Genomic DNA, 15,690 nt, shown 5'->3' with positions numbered 1-15,690 from the left:
GAGAAGTGAGGGAGACACACTGCACTCAACTGCTTTTATATAAATCAATGGCTCACTCACAAAGAAACCTCACACCAAGGAGGAGCAGATGTTGGGGACGCCCCCTAACGGCGGAAGGCTCCAGACTGCGCAGCTGGATTATACAGTATGATGCTCCATTTAGACACAAATACACTATTTTTAAACGTGTTATTTTTAATAAAAGGCAGGGTAATGTATTACTAAAAACAACTCTATGATCAAAATCAATAGCCCTACAAATAGAGGGATTCAATCTTCAGAGATATTCAGAAAATGTTGCACATTTTTTTTGACATATTGCGGTTGAATTTAGGAGTATTTCTGAAATCCAGACTCCGCGTTGTAAGATTCTTTAGATGCATCGATGGGAGCCTGGCTGTATTTTTGAAGTGCGCAGAACAGCTGGCTTTGTGTGTGTGTGGAGTGGACTCCTCCCGTTGTGTGATGAAGTTCAGATGCGCGCCGTTGTTCCGTACGCGCGTCACCAGAGGAGCTTCCCGACGCGAGGGGAGGATGGAGAGTTGTGTGGATCACGACCATGGGAGGCTTTAAATCTACCACTAGACCTCGATAATTGACGGTTTTCTACTTTTGCAGGATATGTTTCCACCTTTTGTATGAGCAGGAACCTGGTTGCTCCGGATTCAGACATCCAGTACGGCGTTTCGCGACTCATCCTCAGTTGAAAAGCTTCTTGGGCTTCGTGGACCGTAAAACCTCGACTCGGTCCCTCACGGTTATGCTTTAGTATACTCGGGTGGAGCTGTGTGTGGGGGGTATTCTTTTTTTTTTTTGTACTATCCAGGAAATGTTGGCATGGCCGCCTCAGGAGCACAGAAGTGTCCGAAGAGTGAGAAGTTGGACGAGGCGCAGGCTTTGGCCAAGAGCTGCGCGGGGAGACCAGACTTCCTGCCTTGTGATGGACTCTCCATCTGCGCGACGCACAGCCACGGGAAGTGCTTCAAGCTGCACTGGTGCTGCCACTTGGGCTGGTGTCACTGTAAGTTTATTTTACATGGTTTCAAAGCACTTCTTATAGCCAAAGGTTTAGCCCCTGCTGTCAAAATATACTATACTGGTGCTCATGTGAATTTAGAGGAATCGACTTAAAATGGATAAATGTGGCAGAGTTAACTCAGTGTTCATAAACGGCTCAAAAAGGTGGCTTTTATTTAGCCCAGTGACTTTTCAGATGCGCTCAGAGGGAACATTTTCTGCTCCATTAGTGCTGTTTTATTTTCTGATAAAACTTCCAAACAGATTCAAGAGTCTTGTTTATATTCATTGAAATAATTCTGAGGTCAAACTCAGAGTCACATCCTCGATCAGAGTAAATAGACGCCCCTGTATGACTAGTTAATGTAGGCAAGTCTAAACAATGGAGGCTGCAAAATTCACAAGCAGGATGTGATGTTTCAGGGCCATGGTGTCACTGCTGCTGTTTTCATATGCAGCCCAAACTGACAGTAAACAGAAGCAGTAGTGAAGTTCATTAAAATGTAGCAGCTAAAAGAAGCTGTTTACAGTCCTTTAAAACCGTTATGCTTAAATCTTTAGCCGTCTGCTGTAATGTTATGTTTAGGTTTGAAAACATAGGTCATTACAAACACAATGAAGTTCAATTATTAATGTGTACACGTTTAAAATAAACATTTAATTAAATTGGTAAAAATAGAATAGCTGAAATGATATTTTCATATCATATGCCTGGGGTTATGACTGCATCTGCGTTCAAGTAAAAGTCAAATAAATAATAATATATTTAGTCTAAAGGGAGGGTGATGGCTTTATAACACTGATTGTGAAGATACTTACAACACGACTCTGTGACATCACACACTTGAGTCATCTCTCAACAGTCATGTGGAAAATAAATCCATGAAAAGAAAAAAAAACAATGAAGAAGGAATTCATTTTACCAATAAGTACTCTGTGTAGACAAATCAGGATATATATAACCTCTGTGCCCGTAGCTGTTTTAAACCAGATATTTTCTTCATTATAACATTTATTTTGAGACAATCTTAGTGAAGTAACAACTCAGATTAAACACATGTGTATTAATCCACACCTACAATACTCCCTAAATATGTACATTTTATTCCTGTTCAACATTGGTTAAAAAATAAAATAAAAATAGTGCCGCAGTGTTTTATGTAATGATCAACTTTTTTTTAATGAACCTTTACTAAAATGTGAAGATTTACTTCATCTAGAGGAAGTGATGTGTTGCTACAGACTGTATAAGGATATAGAAAGTATTAACTTCTAAGGGAGATATTAACTAACACATTGCTGGTGTTGATCATTGGGATTTGCTGACATTAAACATTTTCACACACAAAAAAAGTACTCTAGGACATATGGACACAAATCCTCATATTTTCAAACAAAGTGAAGCAGTTTAGGCCAAATGGTACTACCCCAAAATGATCAATATCATCTATATTGAATGCATGAAGCAGCACTTCCACTCAATTACAAACCATTTTCTTGTCCCTTTGACAACAGTCACAGACATTTCCATCAACAGTGTACCTTAGACGTTTCCCCTCCATTTAAACCTCCTCGACCCGACACTTTGACACCACCCAGCGCTGAATCACAATAGCTGCGTCTGAACCTGACAGCATGTCAGGCTCTTTGTGCTGGCCTAATTTATCCCGAAAATCCTCAGATCAGTGTAAAACACAATCAACCATCTCCTCTGCACCATTCACCCAGAGCTTATAGTGTGCAACTGGAGAAGTCACATTGTAATCTTTGCCATGTAATCATTGGATTTAGATTCCTGCCTCGGTCCAGAGTGAGCCAAGCGATTTGAAATATCTGATGTGGCAGAAAAACCATGAATTCTTTCCAGTGTTTATTGGGAGCCACATGTGGGAATTATGTTTCTCAGAAAAGCCTGCTCAGTGTTGCATCATTTGTAAACATTCAGACCACTTTTAGTTCTGAAATATTCATCTCTGTAGCTAAAAAAAAAAGGGCTGCAAAATGGACTCAGGGACCCTTTCCTCTATATTTAATACAGTCGCTGTGCTAGAGAGAAAAACCATCATAATGAGGCTTCTCACCTTCACCTCTCTTTCCGGTGTAATTCACGGGTTCCCCTCACAGGACAGCCGGGCACCATAGTGAGAATAAACCCACTTAGACTGCTGAATCAGGCAGAACCAGGGCACCCAGTGAGAAAAGTATTGCAGCTTGCTTCTTGCATGAAACCCCCGGCTGCTCTGCTTGGCTCGCACCCTTCTTTCCAGCGGCACATGAAAAACACCGGATAGAAAAAAATGTTGTTACGCCCTTATCGCTTCACGTTTTCATTTTTATGAACATGCCTACCACTGTCGCCTGGAGTATAAACTTGTTCTGAAGCTGATAATTGTGCATTCACCACAGGGAGCCCCGCTAGACTGCCTTTTTAATTACATCTTTAATCGCTTTCCAGGCAAACAAACAGAAAAAGGTCAATGTGTCGTGATACTTGCTCAGCATTTAAATTTCCCGAACACAAATTATTTCCATTATCTCACCTGTTGAGCAGCATTGAGTGATTACCCGTGTCTTTAATTCCTGACTTCTCTGTACGTGCCTTTGTAAACCGAAACATCCTCAGGTTTTCTTCTTTTGCAGACAGAAAATAATGTAGTTTCTTCAAATCCCAAACAATAGTTTACATTAAGATGTAGCTGAATTGAAGCGTTTGGATGAGGAAACAGTGGAAACTGGAATTGTACGTGGGTGGAAGCAATGTCCCCAGCTGGTGACAACATCAGTCCAAGCCTCTCATTAGTGGTAATTAGCTGTATTTAGTGTCACCGCCAATATGTCATGTCTGATGAGAGCTCACAGCACCACTAGAACCACCTGGTCGGAACATTTTCTCTCCCTTTTTTCTCCTCAACGTACTGATTACAATTACCAGGCAGAGCAATGATTCACTCATTTATAGAGTCTAACTAAGTCTAATGAGTTCTAAACAGTCTTGTCAGTCACTCGTACTCACAACTTGTACTTCACTTCTTAATAGAAGAAAGTGGGATTTTTGTCAGATTTCATCTCATCTGTACCGCCACCCAGCTGTAGCATGCAACAATCTCTAAAGGGAAATATGGAGGCTTATTTGATAAAGCTCTGTACTATATTGATTAGTTTGGGGACCACTTCAAAATTGACTGCAGTGCTGCATCATGAAAAGTTTCACCTCTTATTAAAAGATCAATACAGTGTGAGCACAGGCCGGAGGGGATGTTCTTTTTTTTTGATTGATCTTGTGTTCGGGAGTGACAGTGTCGATCACTTTAACTGCAGGACTGGATAATGGAAAAGTGGCAACAGCAATAGTTTAAAAAAAAAGTTTGTAATATTTTAAAGGATTGTTGCAAAGATTTTCAAGTCTGTTTTAATATTCTACCACTTTCACTGTTCCTGTTACGATCCACTCTTAAGTGCCGCTCAGCAGGAGACACTGTCAGGGGAAGAAAGAGGAAATGATGTATTAAAAGACTGCAACTTTGTATGAAAACTTCTTGACATGGCTGCTGCAGTCTCATATAAGCCAAACTGAAAATCACAACACATTTGACAGAGTTCCTATTTTTTCTTAAATCCAAGAAGCCTGATAGTTGTTCTGTTCATTTCTAGTGCTTTCTTTATGTACTTACAATCTAGAGAACCGCTGTAGCTTACATATGTGTCCCACAATGTAAAGAGTTTTTTATTGATGTGCAGGTTAGTCTCAGTTTCTCAACAATAACCTCACCAAAACACTAGTGGACGATGCAATTTATGTTGCCACTCAGGGGAGCTTTTTCTGGCTTCTTTCTAAACGTTACACCAATGTGAACATTCAGTTTTAATAACGTTACTGCAACTCATCGAATATGCTTTGTCACTGTGTGTAAAACATTGAAACTGGCAATTACCATTCAAGTTTCAGAGCCAAGAGGCTGTAGCAGGTTGCTAAAAAAATAGCATTGCACAGATTTTAAGGCTTGCATTGCCCCTACAGGAGTACATAAGGCTATTGTTTACGCTTATATTTAGATTCAGGAAGTACAAATCAGGCCAAAAAGGTGACTTGAATTTTGTTTTTGTAGCATGAATGTATCTTTAATCTTTCAAAGTATGGTGTCCAATCCAAATTCTACTTCTTCATCTGAACCTTTCCTTTAAGGCCTTTACATGAGTCTTAAGCCTGCTGTTCATGTTTCACAACATAAACAGTCCAGAGGGTTTTCATTTTTTCTTCATGGCGACAGACTAAACAGTGGATTTCCTCTCTGGCTCTAGCTGAAAAACAGCCTCTCTTTCTCCCTCTGGAGTCATGAAACAGGAAACAGGAAAGGGCTTTCACATGACGCTTAGTCAGAACGTCCCCTCCGCTGAAACCTGAAACTTGTGTTGTCACCCTGACCCATGGCCCCATTGTTGGACGGATTTTAACACAAAGAGCGGCGGATGTGAACGCAGACCAAATCTACCAGCCAAATGGGTGCAGCCAAATAAACTGTTTTCTGCTCACAGAGTTTGGCCTAAATGCTGCTTTGAACTTTTTGTGTAGAATTTGAAAAGGAAGATCTGCCCAGTCTGTACTCAAAAGGCTGCTGGCTTTGGCTCAAACATGTAAAAAAAACAAAAAAACAAACAAGCTGAGGGGGTTGTTAATGACTCAGTCTCTACTCAGACTTTGATATAAGCAGATATTAAAATGACACAATCTGAGCCAGACACCCATTCTCATTCATCTACATGTGGAGTTTGTCTTCATTACACCTCAGTCTTTTAGTGTTTCCCTTTGAGCTGCAGAGAGTAGAGCGACAGAAGAGCTGGAATTTGAAGGAGTGGTGTCGAATCTGTGTGAGAGCCAGTGAAGGACTGAGGGTCTACATGCTGCATTATTCAGCGAGACTATCTCCTGTACTAAATCAGAGTGTGCAGCCGTCAGCAAGCCACAGGCCCCAGAGAGAGAGAGAGAGAGAGAGAGAGAGAGAGAGAGAGAGAGAGAGAGCAGGGAAGACATGCAAGATGGAGTCAGACGGGAGCAGAGGAGTTAAAGCTCCTCATACCACCTCCGTCCTCCTGACAGAAATCTGTGACTTCCTCAGACATGAGGTGTCTGTCTCCTCCAGTCTCACCTTTGAACTCTTGATTTTTTTTTACATGTGATTTAAAAACATCTTTCTGTTGTACTTACAGTCTCAGACTCTCTGTTCTAATCCTTAAATTAAGCTTATTGATATTTAATTTTGACAGAAAAATCCCCCATATACAGCTATCTCTCCTAGAACTTAACTAAAGGTTGATGGATGATGGATATTTAGTCAATTTGCTTTAGGACTAGTTGCTGCACAGTAAATCACAATGTTATCTTTAATGCAACATGAGCATTCACATTAAACAACAAACAAAGGTCTGCATTTATTGCAATTAATAAGAACTAATATTTGATGTGAACAGTCAATGCTTTCTCACTCAGCATGTACACGTTTTCACCATAGTAATGAGGCTTGAGTATGATGACCATGCCTTCACATTATTTTGATGCAGTCAAATGAAGCTAACCATCAGCTACCCTCAGATTAATTGGTGCCAATTTAGTGGTGGACAGAGGGTGTTTTTTTAAATGTAGATTTATGAGGGATATGTTGTAAACACAGGTATTGTGTAAGAACTGTGAATATAGAACTGTGAGTAAAAGCTTATATGCATTCTTTAGTTTTGCGTTTATTTATTGCACTTCATATTATTGCAAAATGGAACAATGCAATCACACATTTTATGTTTTAAATATATCGTGCAGGCCTATTTTGGAACCACTTTTTTGTATTTTGACTGAAAAAGTTAATACAATACCGCCTCTTTCCTAATGACGCGCTGTTATATCCTCTGTTGATGTACCCAACAGCCTCATACACATCCCCTTTTGTTAAGTCCTACATCCCCCAGAATCCATGTCATCAGTCTCCAGAGAACTTTCAACGGTATTTAATAATAACTTGATGAAAGGCGTTCCTGTTAGAAAAATAAAGTCAGGAGTTATTCACATTTTCTCAAAGTTCAACATGCCCTGTGGCTGCATATCTTTCTGCTCTATTGGAGCCGCTGTCAGTGGAAACTTTGTGCCTCTGTTTCGTCTACAGTTCATTTTTATCCCTGTGGTTGGAGGTGTAAAGTGGTGGGTCTGCAGAGAAGCTCCTATTTTTTTTTTTATTCTGAAGCACTGACTCAAACCCGTTACATCTACTGCTGGAGCTTTTTTTCCCCTCTCTGCTGTCAATCTTCATTAATGCCCAGCTGGGAGAGTCTCATGACATTATGTTGTCTTTGTTTAGCCGGCTATCTTAAGGAAGAAAAAAAAAAATCAGCTGCAAAACAACAAGAAGCTCCAGAATGTCAGCGACATCGCCAGTAGCTGTTTTGTGCTATTTTGGGTTGCTTTTGCTCTTTAACCCTCTCCAATAAAATAAAACTTTTGGATTGTTCTTCATTTTCTTCTCCTGTTAGATGACAGAATTCAGCAAATAGCTTTTTTTTGCAACAGTCAGAGCATGATACAGCTTCCCCCTTTACACATTAAAAGGTGACAGGTTTGTTATTACTGTACTGCATAGTAGTTCATAATAATTTAGTCCCATATGCATAAATAATCAACCATTTAAAAGTGAATTCATGCACAGTGAATATGCACAAATCCACCATTTCCTCTTTTGAATCAACATTTACTTTAATGCACAGTGTCTTGTTGTTTAAGGACATTTTTTTTGGCAAATGAAAAATACTTATTTTTTACACTATTTTGATCTAGATCTTGACTATACAGCAGTGGTTGGCAAATCATTTTGTTGTCTGTTCATATTGTTTAGTTCCTGCCTCATCCTTTAAACAGATAACTCATGCCCTGACCCCTACACTCAAAAGTCAGGAACGGCAAATTGTTCTCAGTATTTACAATTTATTTCATTCCTTTTTGAGGATTTCTGGTCTTTTGAAAAATGAAACTATAAAAAACACAAACACGGCAGAGTGAGAGGGTGCAAAGGCAGCTTAACAACTGACATTGTCATGCAAGGGCTGAGCACTGGGGAACACTGGAGTACAGCTGAATATCAATAAAGCTGCATAGACTGTGTTCACTGGCTGTCAGCTAGTGTTTGTATTTGTCTCAGAGAACAGTCTGAACAGTAAAGGCACACAGAAATCTCAGCTCTACATCAGCGTGTCTGCTCAGCTTTGTTTGTGCTTTAACATCAATTGTTGAGTTAATTTATGTTGAAGGTTGTTGCTGAACACATCCAGGAGTAGAAGTTTGTAGCGGCTGATATTTAGTAAGAAGATTGAAACTGAATGCACCTTTTGAGGTTTTTCCAAACTATTTGTATGTGTGTGTTCTTACTAACCTGTTTGAACAAATCATTTTCATGTGTTTTATTTATGTTTTATACATACATGTCAACCTATAGAGTTGTGTATTATTTATGGTCTGAGTGTTCTCAGATTCCTGGGGTGAAGCAGGGCTTCTTCTATGCTTTAAGTCACATTTGCTTGTCTCTGAAGTCCACACCCACAAGTGGGTCTCCTGTGAGCTCAAGAGTCCCACTAGTCTGCTTAGTAGACAGCACCTGATGAAGTGACCGGTGAGGAGTGAAACATTGCGTTTTTAATGCATTAAGTGTTTTGGGAGCCACAGTGTTGTGAGTCTTTTTGCTTCATGCCAAGGATATTTTTTATGACTCAGCACCTGAACGATTGATGTGAGTGTGTATGTTGTCTTCTTTCTTATGACCTGACAACATGCTGAATGCATGCAAAGACATTTTAGATTTAAAACCACATGTTAGCCTGCTTCTAAATGTTAGATACAAGCTCAACTTTCAAAAAATGGTGGTAAAAAAACTCTGAAAGGGACTTTTAAATGATTTCATTAGGATTAAATCAAGGAATTGTTATTACTTTTGATAAATCTGCCCATTATTTTCTCTGTAAAGCCACTAATCATTTCTCGTAAAAACATGTCTCATGTTATTTCCCTCCCAAGGTTTTTTTTGTCCTATCAACAGTCCAACTTCTAAAGATATCTTTATTTAATGCTGACACATGCAATGAGCATTGCTTCATAATGTAAAATAAATACAGAGTATAGAGTACAGGTCTCTAGCCGTGGTTGACTTGTATCCTCTGTCCCCGGCAAAGTTATCAGGATTAAAACAGAAGCATTAGACTTCAAAGGCAGAGAAACAGTGATACTATATAAATGCAGAAATTATAATACAATACAAGTAAGTGACTTCGATAATGACAAACAGTGAAATAAGAATTAAAAGAGGAAGCAACATTCAGTGCTCACAGACTTTCTTATGTTTCAGACACTGTTTTACTTGTGTCTCAAAAACCTTAAAAGTTATTAATTTCTGTGCAATGCAACAAAGCAATCCACAGTTGTGTTTGTCTCATGGAGAAGGGCGTTAGACCAAATAAAGTTCTGAGTTTTTGTGGTCTAAAGTTTCCACCTGATGTGACCCTCATTTTGATTTCACTGTTTTATTTATTGTAACTGGAGCAAGTTTTTTTTACACACTTAAAAATCAGTGTACTTATGTACCAAAGATCATCAAATCCCCATATTTGAGCTAATATTTATCATTTTGTTTAAAAAAAAAATCTCTCTACATACTTGAATATTCAATGTAACATGTACAACTCTAAACATCATTGATGCAGGCTGAAGTAATTAACAAGACCGATCTTATTTGTAATAATAATAATCATATTTGAAGAATCTCAGAGCATATACTGTTTAGAAACACAGTTGTTTTTCTTATTATGTGAAGATGATCCTCTTCCTCCTTTTGTATTTACTTAGTGAGATTAATCTCACACACACAACATACTGGGGAAGATGGACACAGTGATATTTTTAAGTTAGTACAAACCCACTCTGCATTCTGTAGACACCTTGTGAATCTACATTCAGGCTGTGTTCAGTGTGTGAGTCTGTTCAGGAATCTCAGTGTTGGTGGAGTGTTAGCTCCATATGTCTGTCGGTTTTTGTTGTCTGCATATGCATCTGCCCGTCCCACAGTATTGCGCTTGGTATTTCAAACTCCAGATGGATGCATGCAATTAGATGTAATATGCTACATACCAAATGTCAACACATCGCCTGCTGCAGCTTTAGCTTTCATTTGTTGCCACTATCTTGTCTGCCTGGATGGGCTCGCCTCAGTGTGAACATGGACCATTGAGTTCCCCTCATTAAACAGAGGATGGCTTCTATTACTCCTCTTTGTCTGTGTCGGTGCTGGGTTTTGTGTTTCTGTTTTAGTAAAGCATCCAGCTTCAGTCACAGCAAATTTTCATGGCTCTATGTGGGTGAATGATGCTGTGTTGTGTCCTTTAATAAAGAGGTGGCCACGTGAATACTCCAGCAGCACTATTGGGCTGGTTTAGTTCAATTAAATATCATTTAATATCTTTTGTGTGGTGCAAGAAACGTCTCATCAGCATAACAAGCTCCTCTCCTCGTCCATTCAGCAATAAAAAACAAAGCCCCCTCTGAGGTGGTTTGATGTTGTCAATGTAACCTGGGGAAGGATTTTTGATTGAATGGCTCCACCAACCAGTGAAACAAAAGATAAGGACACAGAGCGAGAGGAAGTGATGCGTAGGCCTGTCATTTTCTGTAGTTTCTCTCTCTCCAGGGAGCCAGTTAAACACAGCCGAGCAACACTACACAGGCAGCACGGCTCGGTGTTGGGAGGCAGTGGGCTGCAAACAATGAGTAACATTTGCGAGCAGTCATTTTGCACAACCACAAACCAGTCCATGAGATGCCAAGATGGGAGGCATAACTTACTTTGAGGGCGTAGAATATTTGTGTATGAATAAGGCCACTTATCAGAAAATGTATGGCTTTTATCTCATAGAGGATTAAGAAGCACTGTATATTTCATTGGTCTAATAATACAAAATGTGTGGCAGATTTAAATCAACACAACAGCATGATCTGAGAAATCGTCTTTTATGGCCTTAATCCTTTACGTTTTTCATCATTTTTGAATTAAGTCTTGCATCAGTTTCTTCACTGCTCTGCGTGGTCTGAAATATAAACCATGTTACACTCTGGCTGCAGCTCCTCTTGAGATGATGGTAGAAGGGCAGGTATTTTTTTTTTGCCTCTGGCAGCACAAATGCTTTGTAGTGTGAAAATTGCAGCAGCCTCCAAAATAGGAGCGATGATAGGTTATCACAGACACACTTCTTACATGCACTCTAATCTACACTCACTGGCACCTTCGTAAAAATGTTTGTGGTTAACAATCACTGAAACACGTTATTAATATCACTCATTTATTCCTCTGCTAGCTATAAGAACCTGTGAGCTAAGGCAGTGGCTCCCAACCTTTTTTCCTTGGAGCCCCCCCTACTTATATCTGAGAAAAACTGAGACCTCCTTATAACCCACATGAAAGAAGGTGATGATTGCTGTCAAAAATTAACATCAATTTGAATGTTTTCATTGATAAAATCTGACAGAATTCTCCTCACACTTTCTCTCACCAAAAGACTTTTGTATAAACGTTCAGTAAGTGTTTTATCATGGTTTTAGTTAATATGTGCCAATCCCTTTGGGGGGCTTGTACCCTTGAGTTGGGAACATGTTCAAATGTTTTTGCTTGGACTGATAGATGTATGTGTTCAACTTCAAGAGTCGTCAAGTAAATGCAGGAATGCATCGGTCCATCGGCAAATATTGTGATATGCACCGACGTCTGTAGCTGATGTGAATCTTCATCAATGAAATGCTCTCATGATATCATATCTTTAACTGACTCAGAGAAGAGGTTGTTTATTGGGCAGAAGAAGTCACCTGTTTGTCAAACTTATTTTGTTTTCATGGTGAAACGTGAGAGAATGTCAGCAGTGTGGGAGTCTAACACATCAGGGAAATGCAGTTTGTAAGACATGTTTCAGTGACATTTCTAGAGAAGGGGCTACTAGCAAGAATTTGAATACATCAAATCACATTTGAAAAATTAAAAATTAAAAAGTACTGAGAAAAACATTGAAACACTGAAAACAGCAATCGGCTCAATACTTTGTTTTAACATTGGTAATAGCCTGGATTTTCACAATCTCTGCATCTTTAAATAAATATGAGGAATACTCTGCATTGTTAAATCGATTAAATATGAATATATATAAACTAATTTACACTAAAGCAAGTGATATCTGTTTATTTTAACAGTGTTTAAAGCAATTCTTTATACGACATAGCTTTTAGAGTGCACATGCATGCTTCTGTTGGGATCTCTGCCAAAATGTTTCCACATGGTTGCATAGTTTGAATTTATACACTTTTATTTATTCCATTCTGCATTTTCTTCTTCTTTTGGGCTGCGTTGGCAGAAGAAAGCTGTGAACACTGTGATATATAACGTTTTCCCTCGATGTGATGAACGTATCTGAAAATAGTTGCTTATTAAAATATCTGGCTGAAACACTCATATAGTGTTTTATGAAGCGCATGTCTCTGGCTAACAGATGCATACATAGCCCAATATGCATACTCCTTGTAGCGCTATTTTGGTCAGTAACAACTCCAGAAATATCTGTATCCTTGGCAGCTAAACGCTCCACTATGTTCTTCAGAAAGTCCTCACATTATTAACTCCTGCAGCAGTTTCCTCCCGGCTTATTTTCTGTCTTTTTTTCTCTTCTCTTATTTTTGAATTCAGGCAAATACGTGTACCAGCCCATGACCAATGTGTGCAAGCTGCCCAGCACAGCCGTGCCTCCTGTTGAAACAGAGTACAGTAACACCATGGACCTGTCCGTCTCTCTGGCCGAGCGCTTCCTGAAGCTCGCCCCCTGCTTCCAGTCGCCCCCTTACCTGGAGTCGCCCAAGTACTGCGTCATCGCCGATCTCTTTGTGGACGACTACATCGTTAAACGCATTAACGGAAAGATGTGCTACGTTCAGCGCCCACCTCCTCCCTTACCAGAGCCACCTCATGCTCCTACCCCTCCCCCACCTGCTCCTGCTACACCTCAGAGGCCCAAAAATCCATCTTCTCAGCCTCGACAAGCAGTGAAGAATGCACCGCCTACCCCTCACACACCTACACCCCTGCAGCCGGTCCAGCAGGTGTACAGTGAACACAAACACCGGTCTCCTGTGGATAAGATCAAAGGCCCCAAAATGGACCACTGCTCCTCTCCGTCCAGCTCCGAGGACTCTGGCATCAACGCGTTGGGTCTGCACTACCTGGAGTCCTGCGAGGAGGAGAGCGACGAGGAGGAGGACGAGGAGCTGAGCACGGACGGGAACTCCAGCCCTGGAAGCCTTTGGGACCAGGACGAGTGCTCTCTGCTCTCCCCCTCCAAGTCTATGATAGAGATCATCGAAAAGATCGAAACAACTGTGTAACAGATGCAACATCGACATGGACACCAGCTGGGAAGCAGCACGACGTAACTCAGAATGATTTTATTGAGGATGATTCCTGCGGATGGCCAAGGACTGTACTGCCTGCACTCAAACATGGCCTCTCCTCTTCTCAACCAACCCCGCAAGGAGTTAATTTCTTAAAACAAGGAAGCACAGGATTAAAAAGCACATGCACAGTGGACCAAATAGACCTCTTGTACATGGTAATTACACAGTATATAACCTAAAATACAAAAGGAATCTATCATAGGCACACTAACATCACATTCTGAGACTTCTCTCCAGGCATACATTACAGGAGCTAAAAGTACGTTTGGTGATGATAATGAGGGGTTCCTTGTGTTTTCCAGTCATCAATCTGGCATTCAGACTTTATTCTAATTCAACCTTTAAGCGGCAGAGAAAGCTTACCATTTTCACTCTCTCTCTGGCTGGTGGCTCCGCCCACACCTATTAGTATTTCTGACACTTCAGTGTAATAACTACAAGGCCAGCTACCCTTCACGGGGGCCTAAAGCACACATCAGCCGTTTTACCCGTTAATTACTCAGCTCAGAGCGGCAGGAAAAACAGTTGCTTTTTATCACGTTATTATAAAAGATTCCAGGCCCACAGTTAGTCTGCACTTTACTGACACTAACACAAGCAGTAGGTAGGTAGGTCAGTGTTTGACAATCAAGGATTACACAAAAAGCACATTCCCATGCTGTACCTGCCAGTGAGGACCAAGGATGTTCTTAAACCATTCATCAGACTTTAACACATTGTTCTGACAAACCTTTCAGGTCTCACTGCACTGAACTGCAGTGCTGTTCGAGGTTAAATGAGGCGTTAAACAAAACATGCCTCCTTATGACCTCTATTAGCAGAAATTAAATAGCATGGACACGTCTCTGGCAGAGCTACAGTGACAAAAGTAGTCACAGCAGAAACTTGTAGGACACCTAGGGAAGAGGGGATATTCCTTATATATATATATATATATATATATATATATATATATATATATATATATATATATATATACATATATATGTATATATATATATATATATATATATGTATATATATATATATATATATATATATATATATATATATATATATATATATATATATATATATATATATATATATATATATATATATATATATATATACATATATATATATATTTATATATATATATATATATGTATATATATATATAATTATAAACTTTAACAATAAAAGAAACTGCATTGTTATTGGCATTTGGGGTTTGACAGTGAAATGTTGTGTTTCCAGCTGGATGGGGAGGGAGTCTGGGAAAGGTGAGCAGGTTAGGATAGATTAGTACGTCACAGTTTTTTGTGCTTTGGGGCAGAAAAATGTCACTTAATGCACTTTTAAAATGAGATTACAGTATGGAATAGGATGCTGAATAGGTGTTGTGATGTTGTGATGGACATGATGTTAGAAGAAATGCACTCAATTATGATATATGTGGGACAGCCCCTTTATAGTCAGTTAGTAAAATGAAGATGGGCTATATAGGGTTATATTTGTTTTTTGCTTTTTATGTTGAAAGAGTTGTTTTCCAGGGGAGTTATCTGCCAAAATCACAGAAATATTCACAATTATTATCGCTACCCAAGCTACACTAAATGTTAAAATAAAAAAAGGAATTTTGCATGACTGCATTTATTTGCAGAAGTCCCTTATGTCAAAGACCGATTTAACGTAATTGGCTGCTCAAAGAGTGGACAAATTGTGCATCAGTTCATCAGATGGAATAACTTTTATTCAGGGACTGCCCTCGACATTACATTGAACACAGTCCCTCCTAATGCAGCTTAAAAAAATGTCTTATGTTCTCATTATTGTTATATTATTTTCATATGAATAAATCTCAATGAAACATTTTTTTCCATCCTCATTTTGTCCCTTTGAAATGTGTGGGCATGCTTTTTTTTTTTTGCAAAGAGAAATTTTCTTTTAAAAAACACTTCAACTTCCTCCACCTCACACACAGATGACTAATGCTCTCCAGAGATTGGGTGGAATAGCAAAGTAGAGTGAGAGATGAGCTCAGATTGAAGTCGTTACTTTTCACAGTTTGTCTGGATGTTTGTCTCTGAAATGTCTCAAGGATTGTTCTTTGTTGATTCTCAAATTCCCTCCTTTGTTGTAACCTTTGCCTTCTTGCGATGCCACTACGGAGAAAAATCAAACGA

The 15,690-nt window shown here is 39.4% G+C and overlaps 1 protein-coding gene across 1 annotated transcript; it reads left to right on the top strand.

Moving 5' to 3' along the window:
• The first annotated feature begins 230 nt into the window (after window positions 1–230).
• On the top strand, window positions 231–15,425 carry zgc:162707 (UPF0524 protein C3orf70 homolog B). Its single transcript, XM_061054296.1, has 2 exons — window positions 231–1,021; window positions 12,762–15,425. The coding sequence occupies exons 1-2, from the start codon at window positions 838–840 to the stop codon at window positions 13,451–13,453; spliced, it is 876 nt and encodes a 291-aa protein (XP_060910279.1). The 5' UTR covers window positions 231–837; the 3' UTR covers window positions 13,454–15,425.
• Window positions 15,426–15,690: the final 265 nt, after the last annotated feature.

The sequence above is a fragment of the Labrus mixtus genome, chromosome 13 (genome assembly GCF_963584025.1).
Source record: "Labrus mixtus chromosome 13, fLabMix1.1, whole genome shotgun sequence".
Taxonomy (NCBI): domain Eukaryota; kingdom Metazoa; phylum Chordata; class Actinopteri; order Labriformes; family Labridae; genus Labrus; species Labrus mixtus.
Note: the sequence above shows the minus strand (reverse complement) of the source record. Positions and strands in the feature narration are given on the sequence as shown.

What these genes read in the sequence shown, in the direction of transcription:
- zgc:162707 (XM_061054296.1), top strand. Translation starts at nt 838, where the DNA reads ATGGCCGCCTCAGGAGCACAGAAGTGTCCGAAGAGTGAGAAGTTGGAC. An exon ending in CCACTTGGGCTGGTGTCACT is followed by an intron (nt 1,022 to 12,761) that starts GTAAGTTTATTT and finishes TTTTGAATTCAG; the next exon opens with GCAAATACGTGTACCAGCCC.